The sequence below is a fragment of the Tubulanus polymorphus genome, chromosome 2 (genome assembly GCF_964204645.1).
Source record: "Tubulanus polymorphus chromosome 2, tnTubPoly1.2, whole genome shotgun sequence".
NCBI classification, from domain to species: Eukaryota; Metazoa; Nemertea; class Palaeonemertea; order Tubulaniformes; family Tubulanidae; genus Tubulanus; species Tubulanus polymorphus.
Window position 1 is genome coordinate 29,826,686 of NC_134026.1, and position 24,403 is coordinate 29,851,088.

At 37.8% G+C, this 24,403-nt stretch overlaps 4 protein-coding genes across 7 annotated transcripts; 2 read left to right on the forward strand and 2 right to left on the reverse strand.

The window, feature by feature from the left end:
* Nucleotides 1-59: 59 nt before the first annotated feature.
* On the forward strand, nt 60-1,363 carry LOC141899372 (peptidoglycan recognition protein-like). The gene is made up of 3 exons (XM_074785628.1): nt 60-188; nt 271-594; nt 807-1,363. The coding sequence occupies exons 1-3, from the start codon at nt 152-154 to the stop codon at nt 1,136-1,138; spliced, it is 693 nt and encodes a 230-aa protein (XP_074641729.1). The 5' UTR covers nt 60-151; the 3' UTR covers nt 1,139-1,363.
* A 374-nt stretch (nt 1,364-1,737) lies between these two features.
* Nucleotides 1,738-3,371, reverse strand: LOC141899373 (vacuolar protein sorting-associated protein 29). Its single transcript, XM_074785629.1, has 4 exons — nt 3,262-3,371; nt 2,895-3,086; nt 2,280-2,515; nt 1,738-1,867 (listed from the first exon to the last, which is right to left on the reverse strand). The coding sequence occupies exons 1-4, from the start codon at nt 3,262-3,264 to the stop codon at nt 1,750-1,752; spliced, it is 549 nt and encodes a 182-aa protein (XP_074641730.1). The 5' UTR covers nt 3,265-3,371; the 3' UTR covers nt 1,738-1,749.
* Nucleotides 3,372-3,457: 86 nt separating this feature from the next.
* LOC141899990 (cell cycle checkpoint control protein RAD9A-like) lies at nt 3,458-6,916 on the forward strand. 3 transcript variants are annotated; one of them, XM_074786667.1, is made up of 13 exons: nt 3,458-3,568; nt 3,862-3,932; nt 4,008-4,142; nt 4,502-4,616; nt 4,966-5,065; nt 5,145-5,251; nt 5,331-5,437; nt 5,512-5,576; nt 5,654-5,833; nt 5,918-5,995; nt 6,116-6,335; nt 6,421-6,474; nt 6,722-6,916. In XM_074786667.1, exons 1-13 carry the CDS (start codon nt 3,535-3,537, stop codon nt 6,839-6,841), a joined length of 1,386 nt encoding a protein of 461 aa, XP_074642768.1. In that variant the 5' UTR covers nt 3,458-3,534; the 3' UTR covers nt 6,842-6,916. The 3 variants fall into 3 exon arrangements, with proteins under 3 accessions (XP_074642768.1, XP_074642769.1, XP_074642770.1); XM_074786668.1 differs by having other exon boundaries at nt 5,343-5,437; XM_074786669.1 differs by lacking the exons at nt 4,966-5,065; nt 5,145-5,251.
* Nucleotides 6,917-7,193: 277 nt separating this feature from the next.
* LOC141898255 (uncharacterized) lies at nt 7,194-24,201 on the reverse strand. Of its 2 annotated transcripts, none has more exons than XM_074784083.1 (26): nt 24,084-24,201; nt 23,001-23,150; nt 22,078-22,455; nt 21,885-21,973; nt 21,613-21,729; nt 21,112-21,289; nt 20,727-20,867; nt 20,442-20,638; nt 20,040-20,153; nt 19,881-19,964; nt 19,351-19,528; nt 17,983-19,262; nt 17,308-17,542; nt 16,547-16,647; nt 16,214-16,375; nt 16,051-16,140; nt 15,860-15,973; nt 15,707-15,784; nt 15,194-15,419; nt 14,550-14,647; nt 14,346-14,470; nt 14,142-14,230; nt 13,860-14,062; nt 11,205-13,517; nt 10,998-11,036; nt 7,194-10,613 (listed from the first exon to the last, which is right to left on the reverse strand). In XM_074784083.1, the coding sequence occupies exons 2-25, from the start codon at nt 23,134-23,136 to the stop codon at nt 11,022-11,024; spliced, it is 6,741 nt and encodes a 2,246-aa protein (XP_074640184.1). In that variant the 5' UTR covers nt 23,137-23,150; nt 24,084-24,201; the 3' UTR covers nt 7,194-10,613; nt 10,998-11,021. The 2 variants fall into 2 exon arrangements, with proteins under 2 accessions (XP_074640184.1, XP_074640182.1); XM_074784081.1 differs by having other exon boundaries at nt 10,998-11,070.
* Nucleotides 24,202-24,403: the final 202 nt, after the last annotated feature.

Genomic DNA, 24,403 nt, shown 5'->3' on the forward strand with positions numbered 1-24,403 from the left:
ATGGCGGGTATTCCCCCACCAAGTCACATGAATCTGATTAGTCACCATTTTCCACTATCAACAAGAACACCTGCATTATTTCCCCGTCGAATATTATAATTGTGCTACAAAGCTTCAAAACAAGTTGTGTTTGCTGAAATACATAATAGAGATGTTGTTTATTTATGCTGTTAGCTGTTTTGTTTCAGGTAACTGATTATGGAAATTGTTCATTGTCTCGTCGAAAGAAAATTCATCTCTTCGGTATCTATAACATTTTTCTTTATACAGTGTTTATTGTCGCGGTAAATGGAGACAGTTTATGTTGGAATCGATCAGGAAAATGTCAAACTCATTCCACGCCATGTGCTGGTCCATCTGCTTCAAATCTATGTTCTGATTATGGTGAAACGTGTTGCCTGCCGCGATACTGTAACAGTTTGAATGTGATAGGGCGCCAGGAATGGAATGCTCGACCCCCGAAATCGGTCAGTTATCTGAATGGTCCTATGCCTATGGTATTCATACATCACACAGCTATGGATTTCTGTTATAATAAAACATCTTGCAGTAAAGAAATGAGAATTATACAGAATTTACACATGGACGGGAGAAGTAGGTTATGGTTAAGTGGAGTTATTCTGAGTGTTTAGAATTCCGCGGGTTATGAAACATCTCCTGGTACCTGATGTAAGGTAATAAATAGGAAATTCCAAAAATGTTAAGAAAATATTCAGAAGTCGAAATCACCAGGAGACATTTCATGAATGTTTATATAATTCATGCAGACGCTTCCTATGAATAAATGATTTGTATTTTTCAAATAGGTTGGGATGATATTGGATACAGTTTTCTGGTCGGTGAAGATGGTAGAGTTTATGTGGGGAGAGGCTGGGATCGAGTAGGAGCTCATACTAAAGGCTATAACACCAGATCGTTAGGTATCAGCGTAATGGGTAACTTCATGAAGAGACGACCGAATAATGCGGCATTAGATACAGTAAAACTTATCATCAGATGTGGCATCTATCTACAGAAAATCAAACCAGATTACGATTTATTCGGTCACAGACAAGTGAGACAAACACAATGTCCGGGCGATTATTTCTATAATTTGATTAAGGGGTGGCCACACTACAAAACCACACCACCAGCCTAATTACATATTCGGCCACTTCATTGATAATGAAACTAAATCATATCCTTGAAATATCTGTCTTGGTTTCCACTGATATCTTGTGGTTGTCGGTGTTAGTTGATGAATAATTCTCGGAGCAGTTTGACGAATACAAACAAAATGATTAAACTAAGGCAATGATTGATATATTATTATTATTATAATATGTATTATACAATGATTTATGCTGTAGATTCATTTACTGACAATAAGATACAAACATTAATTATATACATTATGTAAACATCTTTATCTTTTCAAATAAACCTCAATTGTTTTCTTCCATTGTGACAGCTATTTGTTAGGATAACTGCTTTTTTTACTGGAGACAACATTAATTTTACATAGAATTATATAACATGCTAAGGTTTACCAATATAAAAGTACATTGTTTTACGCATTAAATAAATTAGCACAATTGCAGAATTGAATTTAGGAAGGCAGGTATCAGGTTTACTCTGCGAGAAGTTCCCCACACCAAACACCTGCCGATTTAACATATCTATCAAGTAAATACAATTCTAATCAGAATTCTATCATTTTTGTCTCAAACGATCCGCGATAAAAGTCAGTTTAATGAAAGATGAATTGTTTTATGATTTGCGATATTCTATTCGTTCTACTTTCACTTCTTCTCCTATCAGTTGATAAACGTAACAAACAACTGTTAACTGTTGAATATCCAGTAATACAAACGATGGCATCACATTTCTGAAACAAGAAAAATACAACAAACTCATTTTAGAACATCATTTCACAAAACTGAGAAGAATTTACATATGATATATGAAACTTTCAGTCTACAGTTTACAAGTACAAACAACAGTCAATGACTTGTAGTGAGTTTGACAACAGGGCCCAGTTTCACGAAAAAGTTTAAGCCTAAAACGGTTAAGTTTGAATTGTTGTCCTCATTGAAAACATGAAGTAACCATTGGCAATTACACCAAAAATTTGAGTTTAACTTTTGTGTGAAACCGAGCCCTGTACTACAGAAAGATTTTAACAACAAAAGAATCCAATCTCTATGGCTTGGTGGATACGCTATTTGCTTATCAAGTATTCCAGGAGTTTGTATCTCAAGGATAAAATCTTAATCATAAGAAGTGAATCAGTTACTTACGTATCTAATGCATTATAAGCACCGGTCGCTGAACCAGGATTTATGAAAAACTTATTTTCATGTTCAAATGCCTCGAATTTATGCGTATGACCAGAAATGAGGATATCGACGTCGAGCTGTCGTTGGATCATTGCCAAACTTTCATTATCACCCCACGGCACCACCTGGTGGCCGTGACATAAACCAATACGAAACTGTCCGACTGTTACGACTTTCTGTTCGGGATAATTCATATTCTGAAATTAACATCATTCAATATCAATTACTTGGTATTCACATTTTTCCAGGCTTTTTACAGATCAGAGGGTATCCAAAATTCCATAATATTCTCCCTTTCCCCGGACCCTTAAATAAAAATTCTCTAATTATCTTCTAAGATATCCTCAGTGGGGGTTGTTGTCTCTTTTCGAGAGGTTCCTAATCCTTGTGCCACTTGTTACCAGCGAGAATAACAAGACACCAAAAATTCCCTGATTTTCAAGAAAACAGTCAGAATTCCCAGATTTCCCCTTGTGGGGAAAATAAATCTGGAACTACGTAATAAGTAGGAACTCCTTGTGAATCTTATTCTAATAAATCTAGAAATAGAATTATTGGTTTTAATTAATAAATTACCTCATCAAAATCACCTCTCACAACGTGTACATCACTAGCGAGTGTTTTCAGATAGTCATATGATTCTTTAGTACACAGATTCCCCGTGCAAAGGATGTGTTGTATTTTACCCGGCACTAAAAGTTTTTTGAATTTTGCCGGAACGCTGTTACATCTGTGAGGAATGTGAAGATCGCCGAGAACTAAAACCAACTACAACAAAAAATATCAATACAAATCGATGATGTTCAATAAAATCACCCTGAAGTGAAGAAATTGAATTGATGAAGGTTTCCGAATTTAAATGGATCTAATTTCGTTTCTATAGAAGTAAAAACCTTTACTCGAATCTAAACGCATTATGATCACAAATCAAAACAATATTTACCATTTTTAGAGTAATCTATCGCTAATTTGAGCAGAAATTCACAATTTAGCGACAGTTTTTGGACTTTGTGGGTTTTACTTCCGGGTTTTTCTTCCTATTTCCGGGTTTCGATACAGCTTCGCTGATTGGCTCGAAATGTCTAGATGCCGGTGTCTCGACCAATCACGGATCAGGTAACAGCGAGCGCTTGGTTTCAGTAAAAGCGTCAAAATGGCGGCTGAAATGAATTTCTATTTGTGGTAGGGCCTAAAAGAAACGCGATTCAGTGGAAGAATGAAGTGCATTATACCTGGAAACAACGTTAAAGGTTCGTCTCGATTTAAACGTCTTCGTCATCAGAAAAATACGGTTTACTTGATTTTATGTCTTCGAGAATGAAGACGAAAAGTTCTTGAAATATGATTTTTGATGACCACGGACGGACCGGCACCGCCAACACTTCACTCTGACTCTCTGTGCTTGGCTTGGCTTACCTTGTTTCCTTGCTATTCTATAACCTTGTTCTTGACTTGCCTCAGTACACGAGCTAGCTGTCAGCTAGTTCACTATCCTCACTATCCTGTCACGTCATTTGCAAATGAATATTTCTTTAAATTATAGTATTTGGTCGTGCCATTCACTCCTTGTCAAAAATTGGCGAAGAACTTTATTTGGAACCACTTGAAACAGGCGTAAGTTGTTTGAGTCTGAGAAACTGCAGGGATTAACTGAATCGTTATATTCTCTTTGCTCATATGTTTTTTTAGTTATCGGTAAGAACCGTGAATTCATCCAGATCTGCCTACGCTTGTTTCTTCTTCTCACCGACGTTTTTTCATCATTACAACGACGGCAACAATGAAAACAGCGACGAAATATTCAAATGTAAATTCACGATGAAAGTAAGTTAACAACAACAGAAAATTTGTAGATATGCGTAAAGTTTCATGAATCAAATTTTTGGCTAAGTTACTTAATTGTAATGATGATTTATTTTGTCATGGGCTTATAACAGAATAAATCTCAGAGCTCTTTAAAATAATTCAAAAACCAGATACCTATTAGATATGAAATAAGTCATGATAGAACTCTCTATATAAGAATGTTTTATGGATAATTTAAAGACATTAAATGATGGTAAAGCCTTAACTTGTTCATACTCTCAGTAAAGTAAAACTGTCTTCAGATTAAACAATACAAGAAGCTGAACTGAGATCGATGATCAATGTTAATTAACTCAGTTTTGATGGTGTATTTTCAGTCTTGTTTAACAGTATTCCGATCGTTATCAACTATAGAGAAATCTGTCGATCGTTGTAAAATAGTTCTCGATTCTGCTGAGAATCGAATGGTGTTTCAACTTTACTGTCATCATGGTGAATATTACTGCACGCGCTAGATACAGTCAACCCTTGATTAAATGTCACCAAAGTTTCGAATATTGGAGTTATCATTGCCAAAATCAGAACTTGGAAGCTCAGAATAACTTGGACCATAGTCTAGTACCTAGCCGTCTTGTTAGAGAACCGTTACAACGACTGGTATTCAGTCTAACTTGGACCAGTGAAATTTGTCAGAATTGGGTAGAAAATAAGATTGGAAATCAGAATATAAGTTTGCTCCTCCCAAGTTTGTCATAAGTCCAAGTTTGGTTAGGTTTATACCGTTAAGCTCAAGTTTTTTTTTACAAAATTCTGTTTTATATGATAGATTATGTCTGTTTAGGTATCGTTAAAACGCATAATCTGACGTACATCGAATGCGAAAGTTTGGAAGCTGTATTTTCTAAAGATCGCAGTAAAAATGTATTAACAGCTCAATCGAAGTAAGAATTCCTCTTGGAGGTCAATAAAATTATCAATATAGATTTATTTATCTAACTGATAAAGTTAATCTTCATGTAGATTGTTAGGTGAAGTTGTCGCGAGTTTCCAAACTTCACAAGAGGAAATAACTCTAAGCATCAACCCAGAAAAAGTCACCTTCAGAAATTATGTTGATGACGAATTAGGTAAAATTCAATTTATGCAAGAATCCGTTCTATTCATTGTATCGGTGTTATGTATTCAAATGTATTTGTTGATTTTTAGAACCAAATAAAGTCATTCACACTGAAATGAATCTCGTCCCAGAAGAATTCGAAAGTTTTCAAGTCGGACTCGATACGTCGATTACATATTGTCTCAAAGAATTCCGGGTGAATATCATTAAGAAATGAAAATTCTTCATATTTCACACTAAAATTCATGAATGTGTATTTTTCTATTTCAGGCAATTTTGTCCTTTTCAGAAATTGGAAATTTGCCTCTTTCGCTACATTTTGAAGCTGCCGGAAGGTCTGTGTTAATTAACTCTTCATTTTTTATATTTCTGATAATTTCTGTCTTGAAAATGATAACGGCGTATTTTCCAGACCAGTAGTTTTTACTATAGACAGCGATCAAACGTTTGAAGCTAATTTTGTGCTAGCGACATTAGCAGAATCACGAAATAATAATAACAACAGTAGCGCCAGTACGTCTATTAGTAGAACACAGTCAGTCAAAAAGATAAACAGATCCACTGCGACACCAGCAAATAAACTCAAATCCATGTAAGTTAAACTACTATTCATACAACTAGAAAACTTAACATATTGATGAGAAATATCAATAAAAGATATTGTTATCTATTATAGGAGCCATGCTGCTGGGACATCATCAGTATCTAAACCTGCTCGAAGATCACTATTACCCAACAATGAAACTCCTCTGGTGTAAGTTATCAATTAAGCAGCCGGGTTCACTGTTAGAATGTACTGTGGAGTTAAATGAATTCATTTTGTTTTGAGTTAAATCTGGACACCGGTAAATATGGCTGCTCTGTGTTCTTTCAGGAATAAACCCTCAACATCAACTTCGAAACCGTCCTATAGCAAGAAACCAGTTGATACCGGTTTAAACAGTAGACCAGTTGATACTGGTAATGGAGATAATAACGATAAAGAAATAGAAAGTTTAATGAATGATGCTTTATGTGATTGGGATGCAATAGAAACTGATGTATTAAAATCGGCAGGCGATGCTACTAAACATAGACGCCTATTACCGGTCAATGTAAGTGAAAATTCAATTTGTTGAATATTTCCTTTCAAGTTGTTATCAATTGACAATGAATAACGAGATTCTCGTTTTATTTTAGGATATGAGCGATTCAGATGAGGAATTAATTCCGGGTACTCCACCACCTAAGAAGGTACATATTCCTATACAGTAGACTCCACCTTACTCAGTAGCGTTGGGACTGTTAATATCTCAAAGAGTTTATCACATAGCGAACTGAGAATTGGGGAAATTGAAAGTTTAGATCTCATTAAAATTCATTGATTTGAGTGACATTGAGTAAGGACCAGTCTACTGCACATGGCTTTTGAAAGAAAAAAGTACACTTAGTGTATGACATGTGTTTGTGTAGATTCTTATATCTTTGTATTTGATTTCAGTTCAAGTCACTGTTTTCTGGTTGGTCTCTGAATGGTGAGGAAGATGAGGAGGCAATAATTAATAAACCAACAACTGTGCTAGTAGAGAATACTGATGATGAAGATGATGACGAATCATGATTCAGAGACTGCTGTGATAAAACCTGATGCTACAAATACTACTTTGTTTTTCACCAATCCAATGTAGAATTGAATTTTAATTCGAAATATATAGTTTTTTTTTTTATGATGAGAGTTTTCTGTGTGAATCCTTTGCTTTTCTTGTCTTTTAAGTTTTGGAGTCAAGAAGGGTAGACACCCCTGAATGAGATATGGCTGGAGGGCCCGAAGACTAATTAGATGGGACTGTCAGTCGAGGACCGGTCAGGGCCATTTGACCCGCAGCTCTCCTCTGGGACACGATGACTAGTTGTGGAATTCACTAATGAACTGATGAAGACAAAAGACATGACAAAAAGAATCTTTCTTTCCCCATCAGATTTGTTTTATTTAACAGTACTTTTACTATTTACAAGGTCTCAATATTATTTCAGTTGTTAAGACTTTAAAGGGCGTCATACAAACTTAGAGCATTCAGGATTGCTGCATTATTATTAACATAAGCCAAGCTTCAATCGATAGAACAAACTAATAAAAAAGAGCGGAATTTAAACCATTGAATGGTTATCAAACAGCTTTGATTGTAGCGTTAAGCGTGTTCTTTTTTCAATAGAAAGATGCGACATTTTAAGTAGAAATCATTTCATGATGACAAAAATATCATAAATTTCATTAAGATTAGGAAGAAAACATATGAACATCTTTTATTATTTTAAAATTCTACACTAAGTGTTTGTAACGTGCGAACCTGAATGCTCATTTCAGTTCCTGAGTAAAATTAAAACCAATGCTCCTCCTAGCTTACAAATCTAGGAGAGCCGAATCAGACCCGTTCTACTCGGAATATGAGTAAAGATCAGTGATTCAAACTCGTATAAATTGAGAATATTTTACTCTGAAACTGACTTAACCCTCACCCATAGATATACGTACTAATAGAAAATCACACCTGCAAAATCTTACTGTAAATGTTGACCTCATATTTGACTGAATTACGTTTTCTAAAACATCGCATTTTATTTCAATCGACCGCACATTTTTTTCTAAAACAATTATTTTACTACTGCCATTTACTGGAATCGATACAATTCTAGAAGATATACGGAATAAAAAACAGCAAACTTTCAAGAAGAAACTACCTTCAATAACAACTAAATAATTCATTACAACTAAATAATAACCTTCAATCAGCTAACAAACTGTTTATTAAACCATTAACAGTCTTTTCACTCTAAGTTGAGAGTGCAATAAATTGCAGAAAAGCTGATTCATACATTAATAATTCATGTATTCGCACACGCTGGATAACTGATTTAGAAAATGCAGTCCAGACAGTTTTCTGGGGACTATAACACTATCGGACCTAGCGAAAATAGTACGTAATTAATAGTAGTTACAGTAATTAATAATAGTATTATCATTATTATCATTATTAGTAATAACATTGGTACATTTAGTAGTGTAATAGTTTTCGGACAACTATAATATTATGTAAAGAGAACGATATTCAATAATGACTTCCATAGAATCTAACAAAAATATTCATACAGCCACTACTTGAAAACGGCAGCTTTCGTGATGCTTTTACAAATGAGGTCACTGTATTTTAATTTTGACACAAAACTAACCGTTGATCACGCCACTGATAATAATATACCTATAGCAAATCTGAGAACTATTCGGACACAATTCAGAAATATTGAGACGTTTTGAATTCAAATGTTTGAATGGTAAATAAAGGTGTAAATAGTTCCCACTGATACAGTGATTACAATGAACAGTTGTTCATTGAGTTTTAAACCACGAGCACAGATCACACAAGAGAAGAAATGACCCGGACCGGACTGAGTCAAAGATTGTGCCGAATAAGTGAGTGCATTCACACTTAAATCATTCACTTGTTACTAAAATCATATCAAAATGATGCTGTGGCAAGTGAGGTAAATCACCTCCAGAACCAGCTAGCATTCACACGCAATAATCGAGCTGTACTAGAATTTCGCATGGGCCAGGTCTGGCGTTTTGGCCAGGCCAGATTCCGCTAACAAGGCACGGACCCATTTGGCACCAATGTGAATGATTGGACAAATTTAGCCGGTACCAGATAAGGCCAAATCAATCTGACCCGGGTCAAAACACTTGTGTGATCGCCACTTTAAGCGTGAAAGAAATGATAAAATCAAACTAGATTTCCACCGATATAAGAGAAAAATCAATAACTAGCACGGCATTTGGCTCTATAAACCATCATAATCATCATCATCCTCAGAATGGAAACTGTCAAACGAACTGGCAATGTTTGAATAATGTGTCATACACATACATAGAATCTGCCTGTGTTTGATCGAAGATAGAATAATAACATAGTGTGTTATATGAATGAAGCCCCTAACGTAAGCGTCATATAAAAACCTTTAATCGAATCAATTATTTTAGTACAAACTTGTATGACAAACTTCATTTAAAACATTTTCAAAACATAATTATAAATTTCCCGATCTATTTGATATTTCGTGACCGGATCAAAGCGTTTATAAATAAATGGATCTAAGATAGACATTTACACCTGTAAATCTACGAATTTTGAAGACTGGATCAAACAACTAGAATTAATCGGATTCAAATCGGCTCCATATGAAACATGTTCAAGTGTCACAGTTACACAGTTAAAACTAATACACGAACTGCAAACTGCCGGTAAACTAAATGAAGTGAAACAGCTCGACTTCTACAATAGAAATAGTTCATTCACTATTGCAGAGTCAGTCATATCTGACAATATAAAAGATATATACATTTCTATTATCTAAGATAAGTTTTTCCAACACGGAGTGATATAATAGCGGAAACCTCTCGGAGGATTGCTGTCCCCTGGAGGATAACTGTTCCTCCTGGAGGATCGCTATACCCCTAAAGGATCGCCAACCCATTCAGGATAACTGTTCCCCCTGATGGATCCTACTAACTGATAAATTATATCCCTATTGTTCAAGCGTTTTAACTGCGTTAAAATTCTGCTCATTTTCAGTACAGAGAGAATGTTTTTATTTCGTATAAACCATTATTATCCACTAGAAAGCAGCACCACAGAACCAATGTTCAACGACAAAACATCATTTTCATCCTAAAAATATTCGGAGGATTTTTTCCGTGAACCCATAATTGAGATCTACAACTGATTACGAAGCCATTTTCAAAGCAGTATGACTTGTTCACTGTTTGAAGCCACGCGGCAATATTTTACTTTAAAAATTGCTCAAACAATCATCACAAAAGTTACATTTTGTGCGTCGTCAACTCAGTACTGACTGATTCGAGTAACACCTGGTGTCATTCTGATACACCATCTACATAAAATTTCAACCATTACGATAAAACAACCGAGAATTCTTTTTAAGAAAAGGTTTGATAAAAATCAAGAAACAAGTCATTTGTTTCTATGTAAAATCTGTCAAGTTTCAGGTTGTTTTTATTGTATGGTTTTACTTCTCAGTAATGACAGCATACGCAGTAAACACATCATTCATTCACACCGAAATGCTGAAAATATTGCCTCTTCTCATCTCCAATTTTCACATAAAAATGTCTCTTTTGACTCGCAGAATAAAATTCCTCGCAAAAATCACGGTTTCCTTTTCATCGTAGTCTCACAAATAAAATAATCCTCAACAAATGATAAATAAATTCTATAATCACTGATGTCACTGGCTCCCGTGATAATCTACACCTCGCGTAAAACCAAATCCACTCACTAGGTGGGGCTGGTGATAATGTTCAGCAGTTGAATCTCGATCTGAAAAATGTTGTAACGGAAAAATCGTTATAAATAAATGAAATCGAAACATGATATGAATTCTAGTTCTCCAAACTACTTTAGACAACATTTTCCTCAGATCTCACGGGACTGAGATAAACAAATTCGGTTCAGTCAGTGAGGTGGATTGGGATAAAACTTTAAATATCTAGTTGCCCATGGCAAGCAATAATCTGAGGCAATCGGTTATACCATACTGAGTTTGTTTGAAAGTGTTTTCACGGTGGCTACTTGACTTACTTTAATTTGACTGACTATATTCGATATGCAGTTTTTAAACAAAAGAAAATTCCCCGACGACTTTTCCCTAATTTCTAGGTACGTGGCCACCTTGGTTTTTATCGGTTTTGGGTACTGACTCACCTAGTTCATCGGTTGGTCTTGGTTCTAGCTGTGATGATTCTGATGAAGGAGTAATCAGAGACATATTAGTATACTGAAAACAAATACCACAATTGTTCATCTCGCTTCAATAGAAAATGGTCGAATGAAACTAACGTCATTTTACCAATATTCTAATGGTCAGGATGAACTATCGATTGATTGATTGATTGATTGATTTATACTTACAGGTTGTGAATTCTGAGGCAACCACGAGTCTTGTACAGAGTACGATAACGGATTGTTCCATGGACTGCGTAATTGTTGTTGTTGACCGTTCGCTGTTTGGTCCTGAGCTTGCTGTTGATTACTTGGACTGAGTTGACCGCGTGCGGCTGCTACGGCAGCTGCGGCTGCATTCGTCGTATAAGACGTAAATAACGGATTATTTGTCGTATCATCCGCCTGTGCTGCTGCAGCTGCGAACTGATGGTTCGGGTACCAGATTTGCGTTTGCGCTAATTGCGGTACTTGTTGCGCGTGCGATTGCGGTTGCGTTTGATAGAAATTCTCCTGATTTTGCGGATTGTAATTCTGCTGCCCGAAGAATATCGGCGCTTGCTGCGGATCGCGACTGAAGTAGATATCGTTCGTCCTCTGTTGTTGGTCGAACGTCGCTTGGTCCTGTCCGGGGTAATGCCCCGCCGGTGTAGCGTACTGATCGGTGAACGCTTTATGCTCGTGATTGAATCCCGTATTCTCTAACGAGCGAAGCTGCTGTTGTTGCTGTTCGCGGAATAAATCGTACTGTTGTTGTTGCACCGGTGCCTGTTGTTGTTGTTGCTGTTGTTGCTGTTGTTGTTGTAATTGATACATCGTAGCTTGTAAACCGGTTTGAGCGAGCATCGGTTGCCCGAATATTCCGGCAGCCGCTACGTTCACGTCCTGCTGACGAGCGACGTTCAACAGGTCGTGTTGTTCTTTCTGCTCTGTCGTGTATCGCGGGTAGTATAATAGACTAGGAACGTGTTGCATATGGAGTAGATTTTGTTGTTGAGTTGTCGGTTGTCCCGGTTGTAACGCTTGAGTTAAAGGCATGAATTGGCCGGCGGAAGTAGCTATAGACTGGATAGGACTGGGAATTGTATCCGGATGATGCGGTGATGATTGGAGATCGTCGTGGTGGGGAGATCCGGTATGGGGCATCTGTTTAGCGGCTTGCTGTTTTTGAAAACGCGGCGGCTGTTCTTTTGGCGGAGACTTTTTCTTTCTGAAACCGAGGAATTCGCGAGACTGAATGAATGCATCGCCTTTTCTAGGAGATGGTGTGCGTTGTTGTAAACCGTTATCGGGCGACTGAGGGTTAATCCCGGTCGTCGATGGGTTGAAAGCTCCGAAATTCGGAGGAGGAGGCGGCATTCGCGTTTTATCGATCAGAGAATCGTTACTCATACGCGGATTCATTCCGAACGACTGACCGAAACTTTGCGACTTCGGAGGCATCGGAATCGGTCTCGGGGGCATCGCGGGCGTCTCATCATCGAGAGGAATTTGACCCGCGAATAACGGACCCTTTCCCCCGAGCCCGATGTTCATTTTATCGTCGTGCGAATTGGAATCGGGTTTCATGGCGCCCGATTGCGGTCTTTGTAATATATTAATCTGTCCGGGTTGAGGCGGTGGGCGGTGCTGTTTATGCCAAGGTTGATTTGAATTAAACGAATTATTTTGCGGAGGCCCGCCCATATTTCTACGATCGTAATGATTTTGTTCACCGCTAGGCGGCGGTACGGACAAATCGGGTTTCTGTCCGAGATTCGAATCGAACAATTTCGTAACGGGGCCTCCTTTCATTACGGGATCATTATTTCGCGGAGAGAAGCTAGGGTCAGTTCTACCTAAAGAACCGGGGGTTTGTAGGTTTTTACGAATGTCAGTAGAAGTTGACTCGTGAGTCGTATACGATGAATGACTATTAACGGGAGGAGATTTCATGTGATCTTTCATGAAATGCGTTCCGGGCGGACCTCGCGGAGGAGGGTGGTGCGTAGCGGGAGTTCGAATCATACCGGGATTAAACGGTCGATGATTTTGATTGATCGATGCGTTGTGAGGAGGGGGAGGATGAGGATGAGGGGCAGGAGGATGAGACATCAGTCTGTGATCGTATCTCGTTCTCGGCTCGGTGCGTGCTGGAGGTCCCGATATTCGAGCGTCTTGAGACTCGCCCGTCCATTTAGGAGGAGATTGCGGACGTTTCGTAGATTCTTCATCAGTTTTATCGTTATTGCCTTCTTTTTCACTTACATTCTTTGATGTCGTTTTTCCTTTTTCTTGCGGCGTCTTTTCTTCTCTTTTCGACTCGTGCTGTTTTGATTTATCGCCGCTGTCTTTTCGACCGTCGTCAGATGATGATTTCTGACGTTGTTGATTTCTCTGATGATTTCCGCCCGTTCTGCCGCCCGGATGTCCTCCACCTCCTTGATACGGCGACCGCATGTTCTGCATCGGACCGCCGAATCTTTCCGGGGACGACCTTGCTCCACGACGAGGGTCGAATCCCTAACGATACAAAACACATCTCGAGTAAAACTGTGCTCGACTTCAAGTGAGGAAAGCGAATTCAAATTGATGTTAAATCAGGGTTTATACGTCATTCCATTCATGAGGAACTTTTGAGGAGTATTCAGAGATAATATCAAAATTCAAAGATGTTTAAAACAGGTAGCCACTGTTAAAGTGGAAATGCTTGAGTTTATGCGTGATCTAGCGACGAATTTCGCAATTTTTACAATATACCTCGACTTTTCTAAAGAAAAGAAAATTCCCCGACTTTTCCCAGATTCCCGGGTAAGTTTTCAACAAATCAACAACTAGTATGAACCCTGACTATGAAATACGTACCATTCTGTAATACGAAGGTTGAAGGAATGGATTCAAATGTCGGTTCTGATCGTGAAATGGAAAGCCCATCGCGGGCATACGCATCGCTGAATTATAGAACACATTATGCGGGTGATTGTATCCGGGCCAGTTCGGGCGAGGTGGCGTACCCATCTGACCTCTACCTCCACGGTAACCACGATTATCAGCAGATCGCGGAGTTCCTGAATGACATGAAGGATATTATTACAAATACACGACTATGAATACAATACATTCAATAATATGACTATATCTAAATACCTCTTCGATAATCTTTATTATCCTCTTTTTTCGGCGTGTTATTCTTATTATCCTTTGAACTTTTATCCTTATCATTCACTTTCTTGTCTCTGGAATTATAACATAAACGTCTGCCGGTGATTATGAAATATCAAACCTAGTTATAGTAAGTTCAATGAGGATTGATGAATGCCAGCTGATACTGCCCGACAACGTGCCACAAACCTCTCCTTCCGGGCAATAACTATCTGACAATCGCGGGCGAAGTGACCGATTTTTCCGCAAGCGCGACAACCGCGATCGTTTGGAGGGGAACCATCGACGAGCATATTCACATCGAAGAAATAATCCTAGAAAAATAAGAAATATCTCGATCAGAATATTGGCACTTACAGATCCGACAGAGCTTCATCTAGAAGTTTTACTCACTAAGAATGTCTTGTATCCAGACGGTGGTTTATCGACCGGTATTGATTTACCGAATAGATATCGTCCGTTGATTAATGCTGTCATGATGTACGTATTCACTGTAAACAAACGAACAATCATACGTCATTAACACAGTCCCACTACAGATAAGTCATTCCTGGATATAAGGAGTTTTCAAGGAGAAAATTTCATATTTTTCGCAAGTGTTTGCATCACTTTTATATCCCAACAACTGAAGACTCCTCCTAAATCAATACTGTTTATCTCATGAATTCACTGGATTTATACGCAGATTTTTATCATTGACACTAAGCAAAATCAATTTCTAATTCGGTAACAGCTTAAATTGGTCCCAACTATATCGACTTAGGCGTAGTCTAATGTACAACTTCTAAAGTATCTAATTGCCTATTTCTCAAAATTGAAGGAGTTTTAAAAGATTGACATTTTGCTTAAATTAAACTAGATGCAAGCAATTTGAAAAGCATTTTCATTTAGGAGTGAATCAAGGAGTCGTAGGGACCCTGCATTAATAACGCAACCCAACAGAGATCAATTCTACAGTTATCGATATAATATGACTTTAGGGTTTACACATTGGAAATGAACAAATTTAACAGGCTGCAGTAGAATATAAAACGTACTCTTTCTGGATAATCCAGCTCCGAGATTGTGACTCAAATCAAACGGATCCTCAATCGCGATCCCTTTTCCGTTCCACAATTTCTCGAATCGAGTCAACGGCTTCAGGTGACGTATACAGATAACGTTATCCTTGAAATTGAATTCTTCCGTGTAAAACTTCAACAATCCGAACCATAATTCACCGATTGACTGTTTATTCTTGCCGTAGTCGTCCCACACATCCTTCTATACATTACAAATAAAATCATACTCAATTGTTGGATGTCTTGCGATTCAGTCAGAGTTCTTACAGATCAGAAAAATCCAAAATTCCCCGATTTTTCCAGCCTTTTGCCCGGAAATGCCCTGATTAGATCTAAATATCCACTGAGAGGTTCACTACCTCATTCATCACCGGCAAGAACAAGAAGACACCAAAAATTCAAATTCCCTGATTTTTCGATTTGTAAGAACCCTTCCTCCATACCGTATATAGACGTCTCTGAAATATGGATGTGATAAGTCATACTTACCAGTTTATCTTTCTGATCAAAGAACCAAGCATCAGCTCCCTCTATTATCACTTTAGGTCGAGTCTCGCCCTCGTATAGCTGAAATATTCGAATACGTCATTGATAAATCTAACGTACACGTTAGTTTGAGTAACGTCTGATAATGAGACAAACCTCTTGTAAGACCGGTATAACTGGAGGTTGACACTGCTGTAGATAGTACAATACCATCAGTATATAGGCGTAGGAAGACAGACTACCGCGTGATGCGTCACCAATATCGCAAACCTGAAATATATTCATGTACATATAGGTATATACAGAGTAACTGTATCTGAATCATTCATTCATTCAATCAAATTTACCTTCGCGAACACTTTCATGATGTAACCCATTATCTTAACACGATCATCAATATCTGCGTATAAAGCCAGCATCTTTGTATTATACAAAGCCTACAAACAATAAAAACAAATTAGACAAACGTTCTGCCGTGTTTTATCGACTGTTTCTATAAGTCGTTGTTACCAGTGTATTGTAGAGACTAATGTCGCCCTCTATCTGCGACTTGCGATGTTTAAACTTCACGATCGGCACTTTAGCAGTAGTTATCGGCAGAATGTTGTAAAGACCTTTGTTTGTTTTTAGTTTCACGGCGAGAGCTTCGATTATATCAACGCAATTCAAACTCTACAAATAAAATCATCTTCCATTCAATAAAATCTCACGATTGATGACGAAAATAAATATCTACCGAGGCAATACATCGGTTTACTCTCAGTCATCGTCTCTTAGATTGAACGAATCACTGTCACAGCAATCAATCGATTGAAACAGTTCATTCGATTAAAAGTAACGAACCTTAGCGGAATCACAGGATGCCAGAGTCATACAGATATCGAGGTCACTGTTCTTAAACCCGAAACCATTACAAGACGATCCGAACATACACAGATTACATTCTGTGAAATAAAACATTACAGCGATACATGTTTAAACAAACAGAATAACAGCATGTATTCATATCATTATAATTGTATCAGTGCAAGAAGAACCCGGTATTGTTAAGTCAACCAAATGTTCAGATATTTTCAGACCCGACTACTTGATATCTGTAGTAATAATAATAATAATAATAATAATTAGTGCTTATATAGCGCCTTTCCAATGAATGCTCAAAGCGCTGTCACTCAATTATTACCCAGCTTCTGTTACCAATCCAGTACATTCTTACTCTCCCTGGGGAGATGCAACACCGATACGCTGCAGAGCGATCAAGGCATCGTCAGCCAGTAGCAATTGTGAATTAATGCCTTGCCTAAGGACACTACAGCACAGCCGGGGTTCGAACACACAACCTCCCGATTGGGGGGCGAGCACTCTACCACTAAGCCACACTGCTCCACGTAGTAGGAGTCTGAGTAGTAAACTAGTCATTTGACATCAAAAATAGTGGTTCAATTGAGAATGAACAAGAAATTATTCTGATTTTGAGAGTATTTTGATATTTTTGGTATAGCTAAGCTCTCAAATAGAGTACAGACTACTAGTCGTAGTCGGGTTTGAAATCTGTAGTAAAATCAGCTCAGAATGAAACATCTGTAAAGTAAACTGTTTGTTACCTGGATAAATTTCTCGAATGAAATTCTCTAATTCCGATATGATTTCTTTTCTCTGATTATTTTCCTTCTCGGTCGGAGTGAAATCGCTGGGAACTTGACGCAAGATTTTATCGAGCAGATTTTTATACTGTTCGGTTAGAGGTTGAAGGGGTCGAATTTCCGGTAAACTTTCGTCGGGACATGCCGCTTTTAAATGACCTTCCTTTTGACAGATGCCACAAATAATGGCCGGTACCTGAAATAATGAAATTAAAACATTTCATTTATGAGGTATCCTTTCAACCGACTGACAGCCACTTTCTACCAATTTAAAAATCCCCTCATTTTTCCATGTGATAACACAAAATTCGCCCAGAGTGAATCCAAGGAATTTCTAGGTTTAAATGTTATAATTGGCCTTATCCGAATACCCTGAGTTTTCCGGTTTTTTTTTTTTATAGATTTTTCTGATTCCCTGAGTTTTCCACCATGTATCAATATCTAATTCAGAATTTGACAGATCCTTTATCAGAGCTAAACTTGCATTAATCAGTCATAGTAGTTAGGACCAACATTTGTTGATAACTTTGTAATATGAATTACAAATACAGTTTACAGATTAACCACTGACCCATGAAGACTTAAGTAATCAGTTTCTATTTTGATTTCGACTGATATCAAAAAATTGAAACGTACCTTTCCATCCGTGAGAAACTTCTGATCGAATCCGAACACGAGATTATCAACTTTTAAATTATCCAAAAGCTGTGTTTTAAACGTGCCTTCGTCGCCCCGCCCGTCCGGTTTACTGTCGCTAGACGAGGCGCCATCATTCACGAACAACTCCGGATAATCATCCACGGCGGCATCCATCAATTCCGTTAGATCCTCGTCTTCATCTTCGTCATCTCCGTACCGATCGATGCTACCCGTGCGTCCGAATTTGGATCGTAAAGTCGCGGCGGGGGTCGGCGATTCCAGTTCATCCGACGCATCTTTATCAACGCTCGTTTCATCTTTCATCACTGAACTCACGTATTTCGAAGCAAACTTATCAATTTTAGCATCTTCATCATCCTTTAATTCTTCCTCCTCGTCAGCGGAACTCTTCTCAGTTTTCTCTTCGCTTCCTAATGTTTTCTGATCAGTATCTGATGATTGCTTATCCTCTATCTTAGGTTTATCTGTTGCTGGCGCTACTTTCTCCTCTGCTCCTGGTGCTACTTTCTCCTCTGCTCCTGGCGCTACTTTCTCCTCTGCTCCTGGTGCTACTTTCTCCTCTGCTGCTGGTGCTTTGTCGTCCGTTGCTGGCGCTACTTTCTCCTCTGCTCCTGGCGCTACCTTGTCCTCTGTTGCTGGCGCTTCTTTCTCCTCTGCTCCTGGCGCTACTTTCTCCTCTGTTGCTGGCGCTACTTTCTCCTCCTCTGTCAATTGTTTATCCACCGCTGCTTCCTCCTCTGTTTCACCATTCTCAGTTATAACTAAGTTATGCATCGCGTCGGAAATAACGTTACTCAGATTCTCTTTATCTACGATATCGGTGAGAGCTTCTTTAAACGATTCCAACACGATATCCTCGACTTTAGTTTCTACATGTTCCGGTGCTGCCTCTGATGTACTGTTCTCCGTCGACGAATCGATGCCATTCACTTTCGGCTGATCGGATGTAAAAGACTTTTTCAATTCACCTACGACAGATTTCACCGTATCCGCGCCTATTGGTTCTAATTCTTCGGATTTATTTTCAATTTCGCATGATTTTTCTTCCGATTTCGCGATCGATTTTTCTTCGACTTTTTTCTGATCTTTCTTCCGATCTTTAACGAGCGCCGAAGGCAAACGTACAAACAGCGGTCCCGATTTAGTTTGCGGTATTCCGAAGTATCGACACGCCGCTTTCAAACGGTCGTGGATATAATCAAAGTTTTTACTATGACTCACGCTGCGAGATACATTTCGTTTCGTCGTGAACGGATCTAAAAATAAAACGAAACTGAATCGTGATCAATGCTGAATTATATCGACTCGATTATCAATCTGATTTTCCAACAATCTCCGTTTTACCTTCTATCGCCAATTTTTTACAAGACCACTTCTTTTCGTCCCTGGTTACGTTTCTCGCCAGACGGATCGATATAACGTTGTTACTCGTGTCAAACTCGACGCTATAAAATCGCAGCATGTTCACCCATAATTCAGCGAGACTTTCAGTGTTTTTACCCATATCTGACCAAACATTCGACTAAAACAGAAACAATTTCATTCATTAATAACACTGTACATGTATTAATATGGCCTGATTTTGCTGTTTCACCAAATTCAAGGCCTGTATGTCAGAAAACATGATTTCTAAGTATTAAATACGGGATCAATTCGATTACAGAATTCCATCACTGGACGCTTGAGCGCCTTAGTGATGTCATTTAGAATAACTCCCCCTCCCCTGACAGCTATGGTAGCAGCACCATGGTTCCACGGTTCACAGTTAAGTCTGTGTATTAGTTCAAAAATTGGTTCATTTCCCATGTTTTGACCTTAAAGTCAAATCTTAACCGCTGACCGTGAAACTTGGTGCCGAAGTTTAAAAGGCTTACCAGGTTAGGTATATCATCAAAGTAATAACAATCTTTGCCTTCAATGATAACTTTAGGTCGTTCCGTAGCACCTTTTGGCAATAACTGAAAGTAGAATAGAGCTATTATAGATAACAGCACACGCACGTACAGCAGGCTCCGTACAGAACTTAAACCTACCTCCTGTAAAACTGGTAGAACAGGTTGTTTAGTTTTCTGAAGGAAGTATATGACCATTAATCCGTAGGAATAGGATGGTAACGTGCCTTCATGCTGCATGTCCATCCGACACAACTAAATATAGAAAATAAAGACGTTAACATAATATAATCTACAGTCAAACAAGTCGTCATAAACAAGATGATCAGTACGTTGATCGCTTGTCCAAACGGCAACTTTCATCGAGGAAATTGTTCTAGAAATTCACAAATTACGACTCATAAATAGTGATAACTTCCGAAATTAGGACTCAAAAATAGTGATAACTTCAGCAATGTGACAACTTATCCAGTGAGGACTTTAAAAGCAAGTTTGACTGTTTAGTATAATTTGACTTAATCTATGGTGAAAACAAATAGATACCTTAGCCATATATCTCATAGCGACGCCGAGAGTTTGAACTCGTTTATCAATACGATTATAAAGACCGAGCAATCGAGTCGTTTTCTGCGACAGTTCGTTACCGATACACATCTGACCGACAGCACCACTGACCGGATCGGTTAAATAAATACTGGGAATTTTAGCCGTAAAATCACTTCGTACATCTTTATATTTATCTGTTCAATGAATAAATGTGATAATAAATTATTCTGAATAATTGAAAAACACAATCAATCGAATGAACAGGATAAAATCAATACATACCATTGTGCTTGAGTAAATTGAATATCGTCACTAGAATTTCTGCAGGATTTGAACCGTGAGGCATTTCTATATCAATGTTTATATCACTGGTCTTTAAACCAAAACCATTCGCCGATGATCCGTACATAACTAACCTTATTACTGAAAAATATAGATTAGCAAATAAACCACTCGATGACATTGCGTGAATGCTGGATATCCTCAGTAAGGGCTGTTAGTTATCAAGAGGTTCTTTGTGCCTATCATGACGCGCAAGAACAACAAGATTCCAAAAATTGAAAAAAATAAGTGTCAGAATTCCCCGGATTTTCCTTGCAGGGAAAAATAAACCCGGAATTCTGTGATCTATAAAAACCTGGCAAAGTAAACAAAATAGCGAACTAACCGGGTAATTTGGTTTGAACTAATTTCTCTAAATCAGCGACGAGTCTGTGTCTATAAGCGACATCGGCTTCTGTTAAACCAAACTCTTTATGAATACGTTGTAGTAACTGTTCAAGGGCAGAAACATGAGGTGATGAAAGTGCTGGCAGATTTTTCAGTAGGTAATCCTGTTCCCGAGCCTAAATAAGAGAACAATTATCATCCTTCTAAAAGAAGATTTTGAGGTACATGCAACATAAAATCTCCTATGTATTACTGTACACAGAAGTAGACTCTGCTTTACTCTGCCAGTACTGGCCTCTTGGTAAACCGCTCAATTTCGAATTTTAACACAAATTTTTTACAAAAACCTTCTATTTCCCTGATTCTAAACTCAGTGAAATTTTTAGAGCAGTCCCGAATACACTACCGAGTAAAACAAAGTTTACTGAAAATCCTTGTTTTTGCTTTCACTTTTCAATGCGAAAATGCATCATATTTTTGCCTCTAGTTTGATACGAACCTCTTTGAGTTTTTTATGACGTTTATCTTTCATGTGTCGCTCACAGATTAGTATCGAATCACAATGATATTCACATAAACGACAAAAATACGCGGCTTTTGGGAACTTTAAAGATCGCTATAAATAAAATCAATAGATTAGAAATATCGAGTGATTGGTATTTATTAATGATCAGGGGCCTCAGTTCCTGAGCGCTTAGACCAGTATTACAGCACCAAACAGTTCGGCTAGTTTGGTCTGATGAAATGAGTTGCGATTGAAAATAATCTTACCTTTTTTAATGGATGGATTTCATCTTTCATCAATGGAAGAAGTTTTTCGGGTCCGGGATTTTCGGAATCAAGAGGAGCGTATGGATTTTCTATTAAAAAAAAAAAAAAAACCACAAAATTTTCAAATGTGTTTTGCGAAAAATTATATGTCTAGCCTGACTCATTTCACAACGAGATGAAATTAATCACATACCTAGAAATTTACGCTGAGCTTCTTGCCCGGCTGCGCATAAATTAACACCTGATTGATTCTGATTCGCTTTTATCAATGAATCTAAATTAGTTGATTTAACGCGATGTGCGTATTGATTTCCATCTTCTTCCCCGATAACAAACTCATTTCCAAATCCTTTCACTTTTCTTTTTCCTTTGTTTCGAAGTTTTCCTTTTTTGTTGGCGGTTTTTTTCGCAGCGGTCGCCGACTTCTGTTCGGGTTTATCTTCGGCGCGTTTTGATTTGGAAGCCGATTCACCGGGAGCTAACTGCGCGTCGCCGTGAGGTCCAGATGTCTCATCCTCATCTGGTTTCTTTTCCACACTGTCATGTTGTCGCTTTTTTGGACTCTTTTTTGCTGTAAGTTCATATTAAAATTTGTCAAATTCTTAAGTCTTAGGTCTATTTATGTTTGTCTGGGATTGTTTTTGGGGATATTTCACTTTTTGAACAGATACCTCTATTTTTACTTCTTTAACTCGTGAATCAGAGAAAAGAGACTCCATTTTATGAACAAAATCAATTCTAACAATGTTTCCAGTCCATGCTTACCATTTAAAATTTGTCATCAAGAGTCATGGTTCATAGGCATGGAACCATAGGAACACATCGTTGAAAATTGAAGATGTCGCTTGTCTACATCTAGATATCGATGCCTGGATTTATTCTCAGATTCAAATAAAATCTATCCATAATTTTCTCGAATTAAAAAAATTGCATTAAACTGTTTGAACCCTTAAGATCAATCCAAGTTAATCAGAGATAATTTTCGATGTGAGAGGCTGAATATCTAAGATGAAAACTAATTGAAAATGGAGTTAATCTGATCGAGTTGTTCTACTGTTTTGCACGCCATCTGGTGGGATAGCTAATGCTATGGTATACAGGATGGGTTGAACGTACTTTCTTCACTGTCATTCTCTTTGCCTTGATCACTTTCCTCGGTGTCATTCGAAGAATCCGATTTCTGTTTATCATCTTCAGACTTCATTAAGATCTTTTTCAAATCCTCTTCTATTTCGGCATTACTCATAGCCATTGTTTGACAATTTACTGAAAAATAAAGATCGTAGATTCTAAATCGAGGCTCCAATAGCAATGTGCCGAGGACTGGATTTTGGTATATTCTGGACTGGTATTGTGAAAATACTACTATATTAATTGCGAGCACCTTGCATGCATGATTAAGTACAACTTGAAGTTTCAGATGTTTGAGGCCCTAGCGGGTCTGTTCATAATTCCGATTAATTTTGAACTGCATTTTATTCATGTGGCATGAATGGCACTAATATTTGTGGCAAAAGCATTAGGACTGGCAAGATGGAATAGACACTTGCCATGATAGGCCTCTATATTAAAATCAAAATCAGTCATCATTATAACATTGTCTTAGATAGAATGATTCCTCATTAATAATTAGCGGTAAAAGCGCAGATCCGCACCTCTCGTGATTGACGCAATCTGCTGTATGACAGAATCCAGGCTAAAATCTCTATACTCTCTCTAGTGAAGATATCTTAAAATTAGCCATTGACAATGTACTGAATTGCTGATGACATTTTGAATCTTAAACAATGATATTTAAGTAATTGATTGAACCGTTTACGCGGAGAGGTGCAGATCTGCACTTTTACCATAATTAGCATCAAGACCACTGTCCTGCTTTTTCTTTCCACAAACTTTATGTTTCACTTTCTTTTTTTTTGAGTACTATCTCGCACAATCATTATCATTGCTAACAACTACAAACCAGTACATGAGCAGAGCATACATAAACAACACAACTGTTGATAGTAAGGATTGTGAATATTTTCCCACTTTGCTCACAAATGAATAAGGGCTCCAAGAAGGAGTGTGATTGAGGAGGAGGCTGAGGAGCATGTGTGAATCCTGTTGAACAAAAACAGTTTGAAGAACCTCAATTCAAAGCTGAATTCTACCTATCAATAAATAGCAAATTTACAAAAACTGCACTTTTCTATATACCTTGGAATATCTATTTTTTCAGGGGTTATTTTGTCCTAATTTAGCTCGCGTATCTTCACAGAAATGCGAGATTTTATTCCTGCAGAACTGAATCATAAATCCGCCATCACAGATCGGCCATCTTAATACGAGCCAGCGCGCCAGGGTTTCTGGGGGATTAACAATCAGTTTTTTCGTGTATAATCATAGAATGTTTATCAAACCTATCAAAAGTAATAAAAAACAACAGGTCGATTTCTGTTTTATTGATTGTATGAAAACAATAAATTGATCAATATAGGAATTATCATAGAATAAATTATGATTGAATTGAAAGGCTC

Excerpts from the sequence above, each read along its gene's own strand:
- LOC141899372 (XM_074785628.1), top strand. The coding sequence starts at position 152 with ATGTTGTTTATTTATGCTGTTAGCTGTTTTGTTTCAG. Across the intron at positions 189-270 it reads TGTTAGCTGTTTTGTTTCAG|TGTTTATTGTCGCGGTAAAT; the intron begins GTAACTGATTAT and ends TTCTTTATACAG. Across the intron at positions 595-806 it reads TTTACACATGGACGGGAGAA|GTTGGGATGATATTGGATAC; the intron begins GTAGGTTATGGT and ends TTTTTCAAATAG.
- LOC141899373 (XM_074785629.1), bottom strand. Across the intron at positions 2,516-2,894 it reads TGAGAGGTGATTTTGATGAG|AATATGAATTATCCCGAACA; the intron begins GTAATTTATTAA and ends TGTTAATTTCAG. Across the intron at positions 1,868-2,279 it reads GCTTATAATGCATTAGATAC|AAATGTGATGCCATCGTTTG; the intron begins GTAAGTAACTGA and ends TTCTTGTTTCAG.
- LOC141899990 (XM_074786667.1), top strand. The coding sequence starts at position 3,535 with ATGAAGTGCATTATACCTGGAAACAACGTTAAAG. Across the intron at positions 5,834-5,917 it reads GCAAATAAACTCAAATCCAT|GAGCCATGCTGCTGGGACAT; the intron begins GTAAGTTAAACT and ends TATCTATTATAG. Across the intron at positions 6,475-6,721 it reads GTACTCCACCACCTAAGAAG|TTCAAGTCACTGTTTTCTGG; the intron begins GTACATATTCCT and ends ATTTGATTTCAG.
- LOC141898255 (XM_074784081.1), bottom strand. The coding sequence starts at position 23,136 with ATGGCTATGAGTAATGCCGAAATAGAAGAGGATTTGAAAAAGATCTTA. Across the intron at positions 17,543-17,982 it reads AGTTTCTCACGGATGGAAAG|GTACCGGCCATTATTTGTGG; the intron begins GTACGTTTCAAT and ends TCATTATTTCAG. Across the intron at positions 10,614-10,997 it reads AAGACCAACCGATGAACTAG|ATCGAGATTCAACTGCTGAA; the intron begins GTGAGTCAGTAC and ends AACATTTTTCAG.